Source organism: Muntiacus reevesi, chromosome 17 (assembly GCF_963930625.1).
Source record: "Muntiacus reevesi chromosome 17, mMunRee1.1, whole genome shotgun sequence".
NCBI lineage: Eukaryota > Metazoa > Chordata > Mammalia > Artiodactyla > Cervidae > Muntiacus > Muntiacus reevesi.
Genome location: NC_089265.1, coordinates 1,261,767 through 1,283,096, shown reverse-complemented (window position 1 = coordinate 1,283,096; position 21,330 = coordinate 1,261,767). Strand labels below are relative to the sequence as shown.

General features: G+C 49.7%; 1 protein-coding gene across 3 annotated transcripts in view; it reads left to right on the top strand.

Annotated features, from left to right (window-relative positions):
• The first annotated feature begins 1,585 nt into the window (after nucleotides 1-1,585).
• The window catches only part of SH3RF1 (SH3 domain containing ring finger 1), a 150,776-nt gene continuing 131,031 nt past the window's right edge, over nucleotides 1,586-21,330 (top strand). For 2 of the 3 annotated variants that reach the window (XM_065907955.1, XM_065907953.1), the window contains exons 1-2: nucleotides 1,589-1,710; nucleotides 3,172-3,659. In XM_065907955.1, coding sequence (XP_065764027.1) covers nucleotides 3,267-3,659 — 393 coding nt within the window. In that variant the 5' untranslated portion in view covers nucleotides 1,589-1,710; nucleotides 3,172-3,266. Of the gene's footprint in view, nucleotides 1,711-3,171; nucleotides 3,660-21,330 lie in introns of all 3 variants that reach the window. The other variant, XM_065907954.1, reaches the window with a different exon arrangement.

The window sequence follows — 21,330 nt, the reverse complement described above, 5'->3', positions numbered from 1 at the left end:
CTCTCTGCACATCTTTCATCACCTTTGACGTTGCTCACTTCTTGTTTTAATCAATAGTTTGAAACTTAAGTATGGGTGATTTACAGTGGTGTGTAAATTTCTGCGTACAGCAAAGTGATTCTATTACACATACACAGACACCCTTTTTAAGTTGTCTTTTCCATGGTGGTTTATCGCAGAATACCAAACAGCTCCCTGTGCTGTACTGCAGGACCTCGTTTATCCATCTTCTGTATGTGTATTCACTCCCTTCTAATGGAGGGCAAGTGGCCTGTCCTTCCTGGCATTCATGCAGTAGACTGTCCGCATATTCAACCGTTAGCGCAAAGCTAATGAGAGAACGGGCTTCCTTGGTGGCTCAGATGGTAAAAAACCTGCCTGCACTGTAGGAGAAGTGGGTTCCATCCATGGCTACCCACTTCAGTATTCTTGCCTGGAAAATCCTATGGACAGAGGAGCCTGGTGGGCCACAGTCCCTGGGATCACAGAGTCAGACACGACTGAGCGACTAACACCCCCGCGGAGGGAGTGGACAGGGCAGCAGTGAGGACCTGACCGTATCTCAAACGTCAAGCAGTGACCGCAGTCAGTGAGAGAGCGGTGACTGCAGGGTCACGGCGTGTCCTTACTCGGGTGGTTCTCGTTTGTCCGCAGTGATTTTGCCGTGGCCCCAGCCGGACCTTAGAGGACCCTTAAGGACTCCCTTAAGAGGGTTGGGCTGGGTGAAGGGCAGACAGCGGTTTCTCGCAAAGGAGTACGTGTCCCCACTTCTCCTTATATTCTGCACACCTTTGAGGAAGGGTAGCTGGGAAAAACGTTTGTTGAGTGGACGGTAATGCAAATAAAATGACAATTTTGAGATCAATGACAAAATTTTAACTTATCTTCCCTCTAAACTGAGTATGAGAAACAACCCCCCACGCCTGTGCACGACGTTTTTTCAAAGGACCTTTCGGTTAACAGGTGTGTGTCTGGCGTTACAGGTGTGTGCGGGGGTGGGGGGAGCGAAGGTAGGCAGAGGCCTCGGGGCTGGTTCCGGCCAGGCTGACCCCGGGTCCAGGGCTGGGCTTCCCGCCCGCCCCGCTTTCCGGGTCCTGGCCCGGTCCCAGTGCTCGCGGTAGGGTCTGTGTCCAGGAACCCAGCGGCGCCCGCGCCTCCTCTGCGGCCAGCGCGTCCCTCCTAGACCTCTCTCCCAGCCTCTGCGGCGGCCGCTCGAGTCCCCTTCACGGCCCTTCCCGGGACCCGCCCCGGCCCCCGGCCCCCAGCAGGGCCCCGACGCCGGAGGAGGGCGGGCGGCGCTCCTTGCCCCTCCTCCCTCCGTCCCTGCCCCTCCTCCCTCCTTCCCTGCTCCTCCTCCCTCTCCCTCCTCCTTCTCCGTCCCTCCCCTCCCCCTCCTCCTTCCCGGCCCCGCCCCATCCCGCGCACCTCCCCTTCCCGCCCAGCCCCGCCCTCCAGGCCCCGCCCATCTCCCGCCTCCTCCTTCCCGGTCCCGCCCCTCCCCTCCCCCTCCCGCCCGGCCCCGCCCCTTCTCTCCAGCGCTCCTCCCCCTCCCGCCCGGCCCCGCCCCCTCCCCTCCCCCTCCCCGGGCCAGGCAGGCGGCGGCGGCGGCGGGAGCGCGCGGGCGACGAGCGGAGCCCAGAGCTGCCCGGCGTCCGAGGCGGGCGAGCGGGAGAGCGCGGGGCGTGCGGACAAAGAGGGCGCCGCGCTGAGGTAGGACCCCCCCACCCCCCGCCCCGAGCCCCCAGCCCCGAGCCCCCCGGGCCAGGTTGGAGAGGGTCGGCCGGCCGGCCCCGGGCACTGCGGCGGCGGGCGCCTGGACGCCCGGCGGGCGGACCTGGCGACGCGGCGCTGCGGGCGCTCCTGAGACCCGAAACTTCCCGAGGGCGCGGGGCTCCTGTCCGGCCAGGCCCGGGGCGGCGGCCAGGCGGCGGGTGGACCCACCCGGCCCGGCCCTGCCTTCCCGGCCGCCGGCCGGGGCGCGAGGTCTGAGCGGGCGGCCCCCTGCAGCAGCCCTGGGGCGCGTCTACACGGGCGGCCCCCGGCACTTGGCCCCGGGATGTCTACGCGGGTGGCCCTAGCAGCAGCCCCGGAGCGCGTCTACGCGGGCGGCCCTAGCACCTGGCCCCGGGCGTCGACGAGGGCCGCCCTGGGCACCTGGCCGCGGCGTCTGCAAGGGCGGCCCCCTGCCTCTGGTCGCGGGAGCGTCTACACTGGCGGCGCGGGCACCTGGCCCGGCGTCCACGCGGGCCCGCAGTACCAGCGGCGACCGGAGCGACGGCCAGGCCCCCGCCCGCATCCACACCGTCACCTGGCTCTCCTGGGCACGCCTACACTGAACCAGGGGTCGAGGAGAGCGGTGCAGGCTCTTTTCTGAATGCTTTTTCCTGAATGGCCCCATTTTCATATTCTGCTCGCGGTTCCCAGTCCAGCATTCCATTCTCAAATTCTTTGGGTGATAATTTTGCCAGATTTTCTGAATGGGATTAGCACAGGCCGTTCAGAAATCGCTTCCGAGTTTGTCAGCCGCTGCCCTGAAGGGCGGTACGTTTATATTTGAGCTGCTTTCAGGCCCATCTTCAGTGTGTCCTTTAGAATTGTCAGCCTTCATCTCGTTTTCCTTGGGCAAGATTAAACAATTCTATTTTTAAGACCAGCGAAGAAACATATGTATTTAATACTGGGATCATTTGCCACAAGCGAACCACTCAAGGAGTGGTTTCTTAACCACCAAAGTGGCTTGAATGCTGGGGAACTTGGTTGGATTTAAAAGGAATTTCAGGTGGAGGAAACAGTTCATTTGCCACTTTCACCTTCTCAGATAAGTTAACGACTTAGTTAAGGCCTCAGGTTTCATTTTGAGAGCCAGAGAAATTATGTTTCTATTGCATTTCATAAGTCCTGTTTATGGTAAGAGTCCCCTGTGGTACTTGATAGCTGTTCCAGCACGGTGAACTGGATGTCTTCACGGATTTAGTGTGAACTGCTTAAAAAGCCTATTTTGTTTCCAGTTGTTGACTCTGGAGCTCAGGCGCCATGTATTCCAAAGCTAAGCTTGGTCCTCTCAGGAAGCACTTCTGTGTGCTGTTGGGTTCCTGGCTCTTCTTTGTGCCTTTACCCCCCAGTGATGGTGCTCCTTCTCTGTCTCTCCCTCCTCTTCCCCGGGGGCCCCAGAGCAGCGTCTGACATGGATGTTACATGAGGCACTTTGAGAGCTGCACACAAGTATGCGTGTCACTGCTGCGTTTCCCTGGGTGAACTAGAGGAAGATGGATGAGTCGGCCCTGCTGGATCTGCTGGAGTGCCCTGTGTGCCTGGAGCGGCTGGATGCCTCTGCCAAGGTCTTACCTTGCCAGCACACGTTCTGTAAACGCTGTTTGCTGGGCATCGTCGGTTCCCGGAATGAACTCAGATGTCCCGAGTGCCGGACTCTGGTTGGCTCGGGTGTGGAGCAGCTTCCGAGCAACATCCTGCTGGTCAGACTTCTGGACGGCATCAAGCAGCGGCCGTGGAAGCCCGGCCCTGTGGGGGGCAGTGGCACCAACTGCACCAGCGCCTTGAGGGCTCAGAGCAGTGCTGTGGCCACCTGCAGCCCCAAAGATGGCCCGAGCTCACAGGGTGGACCCCAGCCGCGGGCGCAAGCCTGGAGCCCCCCGGTGAGGGTGAGTAGCCTGCGGAGGCAGTGCGGTGGTTGTTCCGAGCAGATGTTCGCATGTCTTCTTTATTCTTTGGGTGTTTTCTACATCAACTCATGGCTGAAGGAGCCACATCATTGGAGCAGATAGGAAATTATGTGTCAGAAATTGTTTTTTTCTTTTTTGGAATGAGATTGGATATAAATAATAAGTGGTTTTGTTTTTAGAATTCTCTCCTGGATGGTGGGCCTCTATGGCCTTTTAAGATAAATTTTGAGAAACAGTAGCAATTATTCAGTGAAATCTAAAACACAGCAGTTTTTTTTGTCGAATGTAAAGTGGAAATGTGTTGTGGCTTTACCTTTTTGATTGCATTGGAAGAGTCATAATTATGCATGTATGTGTGCATATGTGTTTGCATATTATAAATAGGTGTGTGGGTAGGTCATAAGTGGGAAATTGAGCTTTAATTTTTATGTGGCTTGGAGCCATTCTGTGGGTTTTATGAATGCACAGCACAGAATTTTCTGGTTGGAGGAATTTTTAACAAATCATGGCCACAGGTAGCAGAGTTTTGTTGCTGTAGCAACAGATTGTCATTGAGAGCCATGCTAAGACAGCAGAGAATCTAGCTTTATGTTGACTTTTATAGGGACTGAAACAAAATGTTTCCATAAGAAAGATTTTTCTGGGGTTTTGGGTTTGGGCTGAAATAATTTCAAGTGTAGCTAAGTATCTCGACAGTTACCACAACAGAAATTTCTAGAAGGTAAGATATTTTGAAGAAATCTGAATTATGTTGCAGGTGATGACATCCTAATGAAACATGCTTTTCTCATTTTTGTAAACCTCAAAAGTAGTTCTGGACATTTAAAGCAAATCTGTTTTTTGTTTTTTTTATCCTGGAAGAAATTATTTTAATGATAGGCCAAATTGAGAAAATGCAGTTTTAAAGAACAGTTAATCTGGATGAGAATATTTTTGTCACATACTCATAGTAAATACACAGAACTGACTTCTTTATGTAATGTAGGAGTGACCTTTGGGATGTTGTTAAATAGTGTCAACTCACAGGTGTGGCTCCATGGGAGCTGTAACAGACGACTGCCTTTCTACCATTCCTCTCCTTCCTTCTCAAGCCCGTCTCTTACTAATTGTGTGTTTGCATCTCTAGGTGGTTAAGTACAGAAAGTGTGTTAATCGCTGGAAAACAGTTTTATCCTCAGGCTCTCAGATTTCTTTTAAGTCACATTTACCATTTTTTTTAAGACAGTGAGAACTTTGTGTTTTGGAGGTTTTCTTTGCATATCTGAAGCCCCCTAGTTATGAAATTGCTTATAGGGTTTTCTTAGATTTTGGTTTTTTTTTTTAAAAGGAGTTTACACGATTAGCATTCACGGACTCATGAATATTTCAAGCTCAGAACCTCTGATCAAGTTGGTCGTTTCTGAGGCACCTGACGCAGGTCTGCTTCTCTTAGCTAGGGACTGGATTTGCCTCTTGGAAGGATTTTGTTTCCTTGTTAATTATGCTGGAGAGTCATAGCTTCTGGCTGTGAATAGAAGCGTCTCATCAGTTGACAGGTTGCCTTACCTGTTGTGAGGAATGTGGTGAATGTTTGATTACTGATAAAAAGAAATTTAAGACAAGGGCTCAGCATTCAACTTGGTGTCCTTTGAATTCTAAGGTTTTGTTTTTTTCTTACATAGAAACTGACAGCGTGATGCTGGAATGTTCATTTATTTGAGCTGCTAATCTCCCAAAATTAACCGACACTTTTCTTAGATATGTTATTTTGAGGTTTTGATGACATCAGTATTATTATTCTGACTGATTATGGTTTTCCTAATTTACTTTGTGTTTCTTCTTTAGCATAAGAAAAATTACTCGTCAAGAAGCTCAACTGAGCTTGAGCCTTATAACTTGGATAAGGTAGTTGAGGCCATTAAAAATAGAAGGTGATGTCTATTACTTGGCGGGGGAGGGGGGGACATGGCACTAAGAGTGGAGGACAAAATAACAAACAAACGAAGTTGTTCGGTAATGTGGGTGGATGCAGATGCTGCAGTTCTTATAAAAAGAACTTTTCCCCCACCTAGTCTAAAATAATTTCTCATTAGCAGTTACTGGTACCTTTTACTTTGAAATATTCAAAATAACCAGGTATACAGAAACAGCACCAGCACCTAAAAGATAAATACATTTCAGAAAATGTTCCTTTATTTCTTATTTCTTTTAAAAAATTTATTTAACAAAGTGATTCAGTTATACATACCTTCTTTTCCTAATCTTTTCCATGATGGTTTATCCCAGTTTCTTGACTATATTTCCCTGCTCTTCAGTAGGACCTAGTGTTTATCCATCCTGTATAGACTAGTTTGCATCTGCTTATCCCAAACTAGGAAATGCTGCTTTTAAAAGTGAGAACCTTGGAGTTGTCCACCAGCCCCTGGGGCGTCCCCTGAGGTGCGAGAATCCCAGATCCTTAGCTGTTCCGACACCAGCCGGGGGATGTGAGAGCCTATACCCACCGTGGCGGAAGCTGGTGCTGATAGCATGTATTATGCTGTTTGGTTACTGGTTATGATCCTGTGAAGAACTGGCTCATTGGAAAAGACCCTGGTGCTGGGAAAGATTGAGGGCGGGAAGAGAAGGGGGCAACAGAGGATGAGATGGTTGGATGGCATCACTGACTCGATGGACATGGGTTTGAGCAGACTCCAGGAGATGGTGAAGGAAGTCTTCAGGGAAGCCTGGCTTGCTGTGGTCCACGGAGTTGCAAAAAGCCGAATGAGACTGAGGGACTGAACAAGAGTAAATCTGCTCCTTGTTCCGTGAGATCGTGGCCATGTGGCTTTCTCATGCGAGTGTCTAAGAGAGACTGGCTGTTATCAGCAGATACGAACATTTCTGACATATGACACACATCCTGTTCCCGGAATTTTAGTGTTTAGTGCCTCATGTGTGTGCGTGCTATCGCTTCAGTTGTGTCCAACTCTTTGCGACCTGCCAGGCTCCTTTGTCCATGGAATTCTCCAGGCAAGGATACTGGAGTAGGTTGCTGTGCCCTTCTCCAGGAGGTCTTCCTGACCAGGGATTGAACCCAAGTCTCCTGTTTCTCCTGCATTGGCAGGCAGGTTCTTTACCCACTGTGCCCCCTGGGAAGCCCTTCTTGCCACATTTTGTTGTCATTCAGTCACTGAGTTGTGTCCAGCTCTTTGTGACCTGATGGACTGCAGCACACCAGGCTTCCCTGTCCTGCACTGTCTCCCGGAGTTTGCTCAAACTCATTCCATTGAGTTGGTGATGCTCTCTAATCTAACCACCTCATCCGTTGTTGCCCCTTCTCCTCCTGCCTTCAGTCTTTCCCAGCATCATGATCTTTTCCAGTGAGTTGACTCTTCACCTCAGGTGGCCAAGTATTGGAGCTTCAGTTCAGCATTTGTCCTTCCAATGAATATCCAGGACTGATTTCCTTTAGGATTGACTGGTTGGATCTCCCTGCAGTCCAAGGGACTCTCAAGAGTCTTCTCCAACACTGTAGCTCAAAAGCATCAATTCTTTGGCACTTAGCTTTCTTTATGGTCCAGCTCTCACATCCATACATGACTATTGGAAAAATCTTAGTTTTGACTAGATGGACCTTTGTCTCATATGAACGATCAAATGGAAAAGTGTTGGGTCGACGTCACTGCAGGGAGCTGACAGCTCTCTACTTCACGTAAAGAATTCCTTAGATCCAAGAGCCAAAGGTGACCAGGGGAATGAGGTGCAGGGCCGGGGTGACTGTAGATAACTGTTTCCATGGACTGAAAAATACCTACTGAAGATGGGTTTTGCATATATAAGTGTATGCACAGTTAGATATGGACAGCGTGTTTGAGTGGTTCCTGTAGAATTATGACTAAAGGAATAGATTTCTGCTTTCCGAGTATGGCCCCGCTGGTTCCATAGCTGACACCTGTGCCCGTGTCCGTCTGTCTAGGTGTTGTTACATAACAGCTTCACACTGCTGCTCCCTCAGCGTGAGCATATTCAGCAACATTGATCCCATGACACCTGGTTGGCACTAACTTGTTTTTCATGTAGTCTTTCCTTTATCTGGCAAATATTGATCAAGCACTTAACTAGGTGCCAAGCACTGCCCTAGCTGCTGAATAGATAGAACTGGGCAAACCAGATGCAGATTCTGCTTAGGAACTTGCGTGTCAATCTGGTGGGGAGACACACCTTTGGTAGTGTGTGAACAGTGCAGCTAGGTCATCCCAGGGGCTCAGTGTTGGGCAGGGAGCTGGGTAGAAGATGGATGAGGGGCAGGTTTAGCATGAGGGTGTATGTGTGTGAGAGAGAGAGAGAGCTGGAGAGAGGATGGGCAGGGGCCTGGTTTAGGGTGAGGGATGTGTGTGTGTGTGTGTGTGTTCACAAACTTCTTGAGGCCAAGGCATTTGAGTTGGGGTCTTCAGGGTGAATGGTGTTAATTAGTTGGGAGGGGCTGGGCAGGAGAAGGGGCAGAGTGTTCCAGGGGCCTGACCCACATGGAATGAGGCCAGGCGCCTGCAACCAAGCGGGGACAGAGTGACAGAAAAGCGAGGGGCAGGCCGTGGCCTGAGATGAGCCCCTGGGGCCACACTGCGTTGGGCACTGGGAGCCGCGCACCATGTGACCACACTGGTCCAGGCTCTGCTCGGAGCCAGAAGGAAGGGCCTCTGGGCCTGAGACAACCGTCAGGCTCAGGCAGAAAAGGTTGGAGCGTGGTGTCTGGGGACCGGGAGATGGGGAAGGCGAGGAGTTCTAGAAACTGGGGCACAGGTGATTCCCCTTCCCCTGTTTTCATTTCTCCCTGGTTACACTTCCCTCTCTCCATGGAGCTGACTGTGAGGGGCTGAGTCGTGCCCTCCCAGATCTAGAAGTTGAAGTCTTGTTCCCTTCTTCCTGGGACTTCCCAGGTGGTACTGAGAAGAACCTGCCTGCAATGCAGGAGACATGAGTTGGATTCCCTGGGTTGGCAAGATCCCCTGGCGGAGAAATGGCAACCCACTCTAGTATGCTTGCCTGGAGAATTCGATGGACAGAGCAGCCTGGAGGGCTCCAGGCCCCGGGGTCACAGAGGCAGCCCTCACTAAGCACGCACACAGGGAGGCCGCAGAGCGCGGGGTGAGATACAGGGGCATCCCTGTGACCGAGGGCGGTGACCCCGGAGTGAGCGTCTGGTCGGGGGCAGGAGGTGGGTGAGAGTGGGCAGGCAGGACCAGCTCCCCTGGCAGCTGGGTCACTGGGCACGCGGGAGCATCCCTCCTAGACAGACTTGGGTGTTCAGGTGGCGGTTCGGACAGGGCATGGTGAGGTGGGGAGGTTTTGATGTTTCCCAGTGGATGAGTCAAAATAGACAAAGGTGTTGTTCGTTTTTGCCAAGCCCTGTCGCAGACATTCTTGACGTTTCCTTATTTATTAATTTATCTCACCCTTGACCCCTGTTCTGTCCCCAGCCTGGCCCCTACCTTGTTCCTGAGTCAGGAGGGCAGTGAGGCTTGGGGCTGGGCTGGGCAGGGAGCCTGCGCCCAGCAGAGAAACGCCAAACGACTCTTGTTTTCTACCACAAATGGATCATGATCTTACCGTGTAAATCTCAACCAACCCTTTGCAGTTAAGGACTATTTTTATTTGAATGATACTGTTGTTTTTAAAATGTAAATTTCAAAATGAGTTCCTGAAAACATCCTGGCCATCAAAAAAAAATTCATCACTTTGAAAGTATAATATGTGTCTTTCTTTATCTCTTTGTATATGTTTGTATGTGTATGCATCTGGTTGTTTTGGTTCTTTACATAAGTGGAATTCCATACTCTGTGTATCTGATGACTAGAATATGTCTGGGAAGTCTTGTCTCAGCACGTATACATCTACCTTCTTAAAAAGAAGACACCTTTTTTTATTGAGTTGTACTGTACACACAGAAACCCACTCTAGTATTCTTACCTGGAAAATCCCACAGAGGAGCCTGGTAGGCTATAGTCTGTGGGGTCACAAAGAGTCGGACACGACTGAGCCACGTCACTTCACTTCACTTCATACACACAGAAGAGTGCATGGATTGTGAGCATGCGAGGCACTAAATTAACACACTTCATTCTTTTTAAATGACCACGTGCTGCTTTTCTCTCCATTTAAGAAATTAAAGATAGTAAGTACTCATCCTAAGAAATTTGTGGTAGAGGAGGATGTACAGGCTCCTACATAGAATGAAGGCTTCTACTGTCTCTGATCCTAATCTCCAGAGGTGACCGCGGTGAGGGTTTTTTGGTGTGTTTTCTTCCCTAAGGAGGAAACTGAGTAGAGACAGGATCCTGTTATGCATGCTGTCAGCCGTGTGCAGTTTTCTGCAGAGTGGCGTCACTCAGAGCTGTCCCTGCTCTGGCTGCTGCACGGGAAGAAAGCCGCATCTTGTGGCCTGGGAGGGTGGCTGGAGACGCCCAGGAGCTTGTGCAGGGCCCCGGCCGCCTCCCCAGGCGCCTTGCTGACCGCCCTGGTCCTGTCAGTGCTGCAGCCAGCGGGCTCTGTCCGGCTGTCTGTCCCTGGCTCGTGCTCCGTCCTGGTATGAGAGGGCCGGTGGATGCCTGCTCGGTGGCGGGCCGGCCCCGTGTTCGCTTCCCGCGGCCGTTGTAAGCCGTGCCGGGTGTAAGCCAGCACTTGGGTGCTGGAGCAGACCTGCCGTCCCGGGCCCGGTCCGACCCCCGGCTGTCCTGCTTGCCCCGAACCCGCGGCCTCTCCCAGCCCCGGGGCCTTGCAGCAGAGCCTTCTGTGGCCGCCTGGTGCACACACGCCTGCCGTCCCCGTCCCTCTGCACGGGGCCTGGTGCCCCGCGTGTCTGTGACCTGGTCTCCCTCCCGCAGCCTGGCGGGCCTCCAGGGTCCCGCCCGGCCACGGTGGAGACGCTGCACGCCTGTGCGAGGTGCAAAGGCCCGGCAGCCCTCGGTGTGAGGCAGCCAGCCTCTTCTCGGCTGCGCCGTGCTGACTGTGGGCTCCTTCACTGCGCATCCCAGCCTTGTCCTCCCGAAGCTTCTGCCATCGTGTGCATAATGTTGTTGTTTAGTCGCTCAGTCGTGTCCGACTCTTTGCGACCCCATGGACTGTAGCCCCCCAGGCTCCTCTGTCCATGGGATTCTCCGGGCAAGAGTACTGAGTGGGTTGCCATGCCCTTCTCCAGGGGATCTTCCTGACCCAAGGGCAAACCTTTGTCTTATGCATTGACAGGTGGATTCTTTACCACTGTGCCACCCGGGAAGCCCTCATACTGTGTATACCCCCTCACTTTTTTCTCTCAAAGACTTCTGAGAGTCGTGACTATAAAAAGAGAACTCGCGACTTCCATGCGCCCTGTGTGTGGGGCTGTCCTTGCCCTGGCCGTCTCTGTGCCCGTACCCCATCCAGAGCATGGGCGCTGGCCTCCGGAAGGCTGGCGGGCCTGTCACTGCAGACACAGACAGCCTGCCAGTGGGCTCCTGGGACAGCAGGACGGGGAGGAAGGCACCAGCGGCAGTTGAGTAGTAGATTATTTGAGTTGCAAAACGTGCGAAAAGGCAGCAGTAAGCAGGGTGTGCCCATGAACCATTAAGTTGCATTTAGTAGAGTGCTGAAAGGCTTGGCCTGTCAAGTTTTAACTTTCTTCCCTTCAATTAAGGAATTAAAATTTTCCCCAAGTATTTTTCAACAAGGACAAAAATTTAGAACACTGTATGTTCACTGTTTATGTAACTCAGCAATGGATGAACAGGGGTGACTTTTCACTAGTGTGTTTAAAATGTAGTGAGTGTTCCTGGACAGCAGAGAACTGCCACGATGAAATGCGAGTTTGCTGGAGCGGTTCCATGCATGCTGCATGCTGAGTCCCTGTGTCATGTCCGACCGGACTGTAGCCCGCCAGGCTTCTCTGTCCATGAAATTCTCTGGGCAAGAACACTGGAGCGGATTGCCATTCCCTTCTCCAGAGGATCTTCCCGACCCAGGAATAGAACCCGGGTCTCCTGCGTTAGCAGGTGGGTTCTTTACCACTGTGCCACCTGGAATGCCCAAGTGCTCCCTGCCTGGTTGTAATTCACATGAAGGAAGCTTCTCCGCCTCCACAAATAGTGCAGCAGCATCAGGGCAGAACGTCATTGTGGGATCCAGCAGCCTGGTATTGATACAAGGTTCCTGGAAGGTGTTTGGACACTAAGGCTGAAAGCTGAATGTTAGATTTCTTAGGAGGCGATTACATTTCCATAGAGCTGAAAATCTTCTGACACTGCTGATTAAATAACTGCTTAGTTATTTTTAGTTAAATAACTTAGTTATTTTTAATTAATTAAATTAATATAAAATTTAATTAAATAACTGCTTAGTTATTCTTAAACATGTATTTTTATAGAACTTTAAAAATTCTTTAACACATTGAACACATAGATGAAACAATGTCAGGAATAAGTTAAACCTCAAACCTTAAATTTTTATTTGCTCAGCTCATTCAAAGGGGTATTTAGTTACCAAATGTGTCAATTTTTTTGTTTTTTTGTTTCTCATGGTTGAGTTTGTCTTTTAAACACACTGATATATTATTTCCAGCATTTCATATATTTTTACTTTTTCTCCCCCACCATTGAGCAACAGTTAAAGAGCTTGTTTTTGACTCTAAATGTATTTGCCATTTTTGGTCAGTCTAATTACTTAAGTTCAGAATTATGTATTTCATTGTATGTGATACTATTAATACTTTTGTTTTCCTATTTTCTGTCTATTTTTAGGACAAGTCCAAAGTATTAGAAGATCTTGAAAGCCCAGACTGTCTTGTACAAGGGTGGTGATTTTGCTGAAAGTGAAATGTTAGGTGAAGGTCCTCAGTAGGAGACAGTGTGGAATGTTTACAGAGTCCAGGAAAGTCCAGCTGTGGCATGGGGCATTCTGGTCTTGCTGCTCACACTGCGAGGATGTCAGGAGGCGGGACGTGAGGACCATCCGTGTGGTGCCAAGTGATGGGGCTGTGGCATCAGTCCTGGCTTGGTGACTCGCCACCAGTGACTTCTCTTCCACAGGCCAGGGTTTCCTGTTTTCTAAAACTCGGGGTTTGTGTATCTGAGTTCCTATGCAGCCCTGAGAATTTTGACCTAATTGCCCATGCCAAGACCAGCTTTGATAGTGAGCGTCCAGGACGGACTGAGGCTAGTGTCTGGATGTTGTCTTGGTGAGACGATGGGAGATGTGCCTCCGTGTCACCCCGGGTCCGGAGCTCCTCAGTGTCCCCGGAGGCATGTCTGTGTCTTCATGGGTGGCAGGCAGGCTGGGCCTTGAGCAGGGGGTGCAGGAAGGCGGGGCGGGGGGGCTGGGGAGCCCGGTGGGGGGCCGGGGTGCTGGCCGGGCTGCCTCTGTGCTGCCAGCTGCCGTCCCCAGGGCTGAGACCGGAGCGTGCCCCAGCTAGCTCTGCTGCCCTGCGGGAGCCTGGGCGTCCCGCATCTGTCCTTCCCACCTGACTGGCTGTCCCGGCAACGTGTTGATGCTGACGGGGGCGGGGGCGGGGGCAGTGGCTGAGCTTCTCTGGGGTCAGACGAGCCTGGGCGGGAGGGCAGTGAGGGCAGCTGTGGACTTGCTCCTCCTCGTGGGCACACTTGGCTTAGGGAGTGAGGAGGGAGGCGCTGGGTCATTTGGAGGAGTGGTCAGGGGGCATCAGGAGGCCATGTGGGTTGAGCGCAGTGGGAGCAGCTGGGTGGATGGGCAGGGGGAGGTGCCAGAGAAATGTGGCTGCTTCAGACGGTTCAGGGGGCCGTGGGCGCTGCTGCTTTCCGTGTCCTGGGAGGGCGTGGTAGCGTGGACTGCGAGGGATTTGGCCCCCGGCAGACCCCCTCTCTGCCCCTCATTTCCTCAACCTGCCATCTCCCTTTCTGGGACCAGGAGGGTCTGCTGTCCAGTGCCTGGGAGCTTGTGGACGCTCAGCACCGTGAGTGCCTTCTGGTCCTCCTAGAATGAGAGCTTTTCATGCCCCATGTCAGCTATGTTGCAAAGTAAGCTGTGTGTGTGTATGTACACGCCCTAGTGCATGCGGGAGTATGTAGTCTGCTGATTTCCTTAATCGACATTTGTCATGTTCATGTCATCAGACATTTTGTTCTGTTTTAAGCAGGCAGCTGAAACTTGAGGTTTCCAAGCTGCTTGTGAGTTAGTGACTGCAAATGTCACCTCTCATTTTGCCCTGGTTCCGCCACCGCTCAGTCTGACCCTGGGCTGGGAGAGGAGCATGGGGGCCTTGTGTCTCTCCCTCCTCCTCCTGGGACCTTAGCGGCTGTGGAATTCCTGATGTGCTGACCATCCGTGACTGTTTCCTCTTCTTCTCTCCCTGCCTCCCTATCTCTCTCTCTCTTTTTGATGCTGCTGCTGCTGCTAAGTCGCTTCAGTCATGTCCGACTCTGTGTGACCCCATAGACGTCAGCCCACCAGGCTCTGTCATCCCTGGGATTCTCCAGGCAAGAACACTGGAGTGGGTTACCATTTCCTTCTCCAATGCATGAGAGTGAAAAGTGAAAGTGAAGTTGCTCAGTCGTGTCCGACTCTTAGCGACCCCATGGACTGTAGCCTACCAGGCTCCTCCTCCGTCCATGGGATTTTCCAGGCAAGAGTACTGGAGTGGGGTGCCATTGCCTTCTCTGAGTTTTGATGACATGGGGGAAATAATAGCTGAAATAATTTAAAATGTTCGTCTTTTGATCTTGTTCTTTGGCAGAGTTTTGGAAAGTCTTAGATTCCCAAATGTCTGTCAGGGAGACTAGATGAACTTTGTAGCTGGGTTCTGATTTTTAAGAATTAGTGTTAGGAAAGATTATGATGTCCCTACCTGGGTCCCTTCATGGATGCTGCATGTAGAATGTGTGCTTTATTCCTTGAGGCCAATTTTTGTTCACCCCACTCACCCTCTCCCACCCCTCCTTCGAGAGCCCACACCATGTTTTTAGACAGATGCTCTGCTCAGTTTATCTGTGTTCTGATCATTTTTTATCTCCTACCCAGAGTAGCTGATGGCTTTTTAAAATGTGACTAGGCCCATCTCTTTTAATTAAAAGACGTTTGCTCCTTGGAAGAAAAGTTATTACCAACTTAGACAGCATATTAAAAAGCAGAGACATTACTTTTCAAACAAAGGTCTATCTAGTCAAAGCTATGATTTTTCCAGTGGTCATGTATGGATGTGAGAAAAGTGAAAGTGAAGTCACTCAGTCGTGTCCAACTCTCTGCGACCCGGTGGACTGTAGCCTACCAGGCTTTTCCATCCATGGGATTTTCCAGACAAGAGTACTGGAGTGGGTTGCCATTTCCTTCTCCAGGGGATCTTCCTGACCCAGGGATCGAACCCGAGTCTCAGGCTTTGTAGGCAGACGCTTTACCCTCTGAGCCACCAGGGAAGCATGGATGTGAGAGCTGGACTATAAAGAAAGCTGAGTGTCAAAGAATTGATTCTTTGGAACTGTGGTGTTGGAGAAGACTCTTGAGACTCCTTGGACTGCAAGGAGATCAAAGCAGTCAATCTTAAAGGAAATCAATCCTGAATATTCATTGGAAGGACTGATGCTGAAGCTGAAACTCCAATATTTTGGCCACCTGATGAGAAGGACTGACTCACTGAAAAGACCCTGATACTGGGAGAGATGGAGGGCAGGAGGAGAAGGGGACGACAGAGGATGCGATGGTTGGGTGGCATCACCGACTTGATAGATGATGAGCAAGCTCTGGGAGTTTGAGCAAGCTCTGGGGGTTGGTGGTGGACAGCGAAACCTGGTGTGCTGCAGTCCATTTCGGGTTGAAGAGAGTCGGACACGACTGAGTGACTTGACTGACTGACTGGGACCCATCTCTGACTAAATAAGTGCATTTATATAGTTGATAACTTTCTGATGAATTTTGAAAATGAAGCAACAGTGAAGGGCTTTGCTGTGCTTCAACTTTTAGTAAGTTTGGGTTTTATGTTTTTTGTTTTTTTTAACGGAGCTTTTATTTATAGCTAAAATATTCACTTCCTGTCTTTGTAGGATAAGAAAGGACACTGACTGGACATTTTAGGAAGATGTTCATCTACTGCATTGTAAAATGTCTTTTGGAAAGGACATTTCAGAAGCTTGTTGGTAACTTATTCCAGAGCCTCCCAGGAATCAGAGCCAGGGAGTTCTTGTTTGTCTTGTTGTTATATCGTGTCCAGCTCCAAGTCCTTGCAGGTTCATCACATTCCTCTCGTCTTGTCCCTCATGGGAAAGAAGCTCTCCCTCGTACCTACCCGGCCGCCTCCCGGGCCATCCCTTATCTGGCCTAAGCACTGCACTTCCTTTATGTGTCCCCCGAGGACCCATTTCCTGACATTTTAGTCATTTTAGTTGCTCTCCTTTGGAAGCCCGCCAGCTTCTCCCCTTGCTTGGGTTTCCGTCTAGGGGTGCCCTGAGCCTGCTCATGGAGTTCTGGAAAGAAGAGAGCCTTGCCCTGGGGAAGGGCCATCACGTGACCCTCCCGAGTGCAATGTTCCTTCTGTCTCTTTAAAAATAACTGCCTGTGTGGCTGACTCATGCTTGCATAGACACTCAGATTTTCTCTTCTTTTAAGTTTGGTTTTCTCCCATCTCTTATTTATTTGAGGCCTTAGTTTTCACTTCCTGATTAAACCACCTCCTGTTTCTGTCATCCTCACAGTGGTCAGTAGCTGTCCATGGGAACTGATAATCCTCTGTCCCAAATGCTGCTTCTGTAATAGTAATTGTCACATGTGGACCCTTGATCTTAAAAACATACTTAATTTGTTATTATATTTAGAGTATTGTATTTATTGTATTGAACCAGAAGCCTTGAAAGTCAAATCTTTACTAAATACCTCCATTTGGTATTTTTTGTTGTTCAGTTGCTCAGTTGTGTCCAGCTCTTTTTGACCCCTTGAACTGCAGCATGCCAGGCTTCCCTGTTCTTCACTATCTCCCAGAGTTTGCTCAGACTCATGTCTATTGAGTTGGTGATGCCACCCAACCATATCATCCTCTGTTGTCCCCTTCTCGTACCCTCCATCTTTCTCAGCAGCCGGGACTTTTCTCTTTGCGTCAAGTGGCCAAAGTATTGGAGCTTCATCTTCAGCATCAGTCCTTCCAATGACTATTCAGGGTTTATTTGGTATTTGACTATTTTCTAATTAATGGTGTTTCAGTTTTGTCTCCTGTACCAAGTTATATGTTACTTGGGAGCAGGAATCTTGTGTTTTACGTCTCTCTTCTGACTTTTACTGCTGAAAAGGCAGTGGGTGTTTGATTCAGGAACTAAATCTTGATGGGCTTGAAAGTTCATATCCCAGAACCCCATGTCCACTTGGACCCTTTTATCTTCTTCCCACATGTGTGCTTTTGACACCTGTAGCTGTATTTGTTCTCCACAGTCTGAGTCAGCTACGAAGGTATTACCAGAGACTATGGAAACTTAACTGCCATCAGACCCTCTCTAGGGGGTGGCCCTCAAAACATTTGTGTGACCCCCACCACAGTGGTCTGGTAGTCATGTTTTCCTAGTTTATTAGAAAGAATGTTCTGCTGAATTGAACCAGAAGTCTTGTTAAAGTATGTGATCTGTTATTTCCTGTCCCCCCATGCAGATCGTCACTCTGACACAAGGAAGATAAAGTGGATCCAATAGGAGCTAGCTCCCAAGGATGATTTTGATCTTTACTAAATACTTGCTTAATTTTGAGAAATTTTATTGAAGTATAGTTGATTTTTTTAGCTCAGTTGCTAAAGAATCCACCTGCAATGCAAGAGACCCCAGTTCAATTCCTGGGTCTGGAAGGTCCGTTGGAGAAGGGAAAGGCTACCCACGCCAGCACTCTGGCCTGGAGAATCCTATGGGCTCTATAGACCGCGGGGTCCCAGAGAGTCAGACACGGGTGAGCGGCTTTCCGCTCACTGCACGAAGTTGGTTTACACTGCTGTGTTAGTGTCCGCTGTACAGTGAGGGGTTCGGTTATATGTGTGTGTTCTTTCCCATTGTGGTTTGTCATAGGACGTGCAGTCGGACCTTGTTGTCTATCCATCCTTTGTATACGGGCTTGCATCTCCTGATGCCAAGCTCCCAGTCTGTCCCTCCCCAGCCCCTCTCCCCCTTGGCACCCACACATCTATTCTGTGTGTCTGTGAGTCTGTTTCTCTTTTGTGGATAAGTCCATTTGTGTTGTATTTAAGGTTCCACTTATAAATGATGTCACGTGGTATTTGTCTTTCTTCTTCTGACTTATAATCCTTCGCTGAGTGTGCTGATCTCTGGGTCCGTCGTGTTGCCGCAGATGGCATTGTTTCGTTCTTTTTGTGACCAAGTAATGTTTCATTGTATATATATGTACCATGTCTTCTTTATCCAGTCCTCTGTTGATCAATATTTGCGTTGTTTCCATGTCTTGGCTGTAGTAAACAGTGCTGTTGTGAACATAGCGGTACATGTATCTTTTCGAATTACAGTTTTTTTCTGGATATGTGCCCATGAGTAGGATTGCTGGATCATGTGGCCACGCTGTTTTTGTTTTTTGGAGAACCTTCACACTGTTCTCCATAGTGGCTGTACCAGTTTACATTCTCAGGTACAGTGTAGGACAGCTCCCATTTCTCCACACCCTCTCCAGCATTCATTGTAGATTCTTTAAGGGTGGCCGTTCTTACTGGCGTGCGGTGATGTTTCATGGCAGTTTTAACCTGCCTTTCTCTAATGATCAGCGATGCTGAGCATCTTTTCTTGCCTGTTGGCCATCAGTGTCTTCTTGGAAGAAATGTCTGTTTAGTTCTCAGGCCCATTTTTCGATTGTCTTGTTGTTGTTGTTTTGTTTTGTTATTGAATTGTATAAGCTGTTTGTATATTTTTAAAATTAAGCCCTTGTCAGTTGCATCATTTGCAAGTATTTTCTCCCAGTCCACAGACTGTCTTTCCATTTAGTTGATGGTCTCCTTTGCTGTATAAAAGCTTGTACATTTGATTACATCCTGTTTGTTTATTTTTGCTTTTATTTCTATTGCCTTGAGAGACTGACCTAAGAAAACATTGGTATGATTTATGTCAGGAAACGTTTAGTCTGTGTTTCCTTCTAAGAGTTCTGTGGTGTCTTGTCTTGCGTCCAAGTCTGTAAGCCATCTTGAGCTTATTTCCGTGTGTGGTGTGGGGATGTGTTCTGACTTTGTCGGTTGACATGTGGCTGACAGCATGAGCTGAAGTACTGAACCCCTCTGGTGCTCTGCCTGCACCCCTGCTTTAGGGGTGAAAACGTGACCTGTAATAAGGCTTGATTTTGGTGTAGATGATAGAGATGCTGAGCAGTCCTGGGGTTGGCAAGAAGCACAGGTGATGATGTGGCTAGCAGTGAAGGCACCTCCACACCCTCAATTCTGCAAGAGGCAACACACAGGGTCAGAATTAAATTGAAATTCCTGATAATGAAGCAGAAAGGGGGCAGTTAGAAGAAAAAATGAGCTCCAAGGGACTCTGCAGTTCTCGAATCCTGAGCCAGCTGTGGTGCAAACATGATCCTGGTTTCTCTGGTGAAGATCCCTGGAAGACTGAGTCCCTGTGGGTGTTAGTATGTCAGGTATTTAACTGGGATTGTGGAAGCACTTTGAGCCATCATGACCTTAGGAGGCTGAGCCGTGAGATGTCCACAGATAAGAAGCTCTAGCTCGGCCCAGTGTTTCTTGGCGGATGAGGAAGGGGTCCGTCCTGAGGAACAGCCCATCAGCAAGGCATGGGAGCCTTAGCATTGCCTCATGCTGGGTTTCTGGGCTTGCTGTGAGCATAGCTCTCTGTCAGAGGAGCGGGATGCCCGGTGAATGTTTATTATGCAGATTCGCGTGTGTTGCTAGGTTTATTTAAGTTTGTCTTTGTGATCCCAGCTTTCTTTACTTCCTGGACTGAGAGGCAAGTTTATTTTTCATGTTGACGTGATACATAAATTTCTCAAGCCCCGCTAGCGACTTTGTTCTCTTTCTAGTAGTGGCATCAGGTCAAGGTCTGGGTAGGGAGTCCACGCGCTGACCGCTGGCTGGTGTCTGACGTCTGTGCCGCTGCAGTCCTGCTGCCACCCACCCACCCCTCCTGTGACTGGGGGGTGTTGGCCCGGGTGGGATTTACTCAACATACCTTATGTTCAGGAGGCTCAGTGATCAAGAGTCCGCCTGCAGTGCAGGAGACACAGGAGGCCTGGGTTCGATCCCTGGGTTGGGATGATCCCCTGGAGGAGGGCATGGCAGCCTACTCCAGGTTGCCCTGAAGAATCTCTTGGACAGAGGAGCCTGGCGGGTTACAGTCCATAGGGTCACAAAGAGTCGGACCTGCCTGAAGCGACTGAGCACACATGTCCAGTGGTAAATGTTGAAATTTAGAAGGTATGAAAACAGGTTGTATTTTGCTCCTTCAGTACACAGTTTTTCCTCTTGTGACTGGATTGAAAGGTCACCATTTCTTGGAAGTTACCAGACACACTGGTAACTTAAATCAAAGAATAGAATAGGTAAGTTAAAGCTAGAGCAAGGCCAAGATTGATTTTAAATTTGATACCTCATATCAATTTTCTTAGTCAGTTGGGTGTAATCTGACAAGTGTGCAGAGTTGCCAGTAATTGTAGCAGTCACATCCTGGATAAGCACTCCACCAGACTGGAGAGGGATTAGATCACAACTGTCTATCAGCAGCTTTAGAAGGAAAACAGCGGCAGTTTTGATGACCACACACCCATTGTAAATGGTGGGAATGATGTTCAGAGCTCGTCGTTTGGGATTCAGGAAGGTAAATTCTTGACTACCTGACCTTGGGGAAAAATTTGTAGCAAGATGTTTTGTGATCTTGAGAGAGTGAAGTCATATTTTAGTAACTTTTGTGTTCTCTTGGTTGCCAGCAGGCAAGCTGTGAAAGAATGTCTGCAGTGCTATTTTGCATTGATACCGCTATCTGAAAAACAGCGCAGTGGTGCACTTCATAAGCTGGAAAACTCAATGTGCCCTGAAGTGTGAGCATGCGGTGCTGCTTGTATATTCCAAGTAACAGCCCCAAGCATCAGGTTGCTTGCCTTCCTGTTACATCTCACACAGACCGGACACTAGAGTCCTAACCCCGTAGACCTACAATCTTTCGATTACTGCTTCCGACTGATAAATACACTTATTTGGCACAAACAGACATGATCAAAGGTGACCTGAACAATATATAGGGTTGATGAGTGAATATGCTGGGCTTTTCTTTAAGGTTTGACCAAAGAAGGATAGCACCCACTGTAGCACAGAGTTTTGTTTAATAAAAACAAAGGTTAAAGACAGGAACTCTTTCTCGTGAACTGTGCAGCGCTAAAGTCATTCAAGAGTAAGGCAGCAGTTTTCTGGACAGCTTTGTGGTTTCCTTGCAGAGGAAGGGAGCCACCTTTGTTCCGTGGCCCTGCGGCATACCTGACAGGTGAGGTCACCCGTGTAGCTGATAGCGGCCACGAGTGCTCCCTGCGCCTCCCAGCTTCGAGTCCTTGGAGCCGGGCTTACGTGTACCTGTCCGTGAAAAGCTTCTGAAGGACAAAAGCCAACCCCAGGGGCAATGTGAACCGTGAATGGACAATAAAAGACAGAGTGCTTCTGTTTCTCAGATAGCCTGTTGAAGAACAAAGGAGCTATTCACTCCTGTGTGACTTTCATGTAGCTACAATG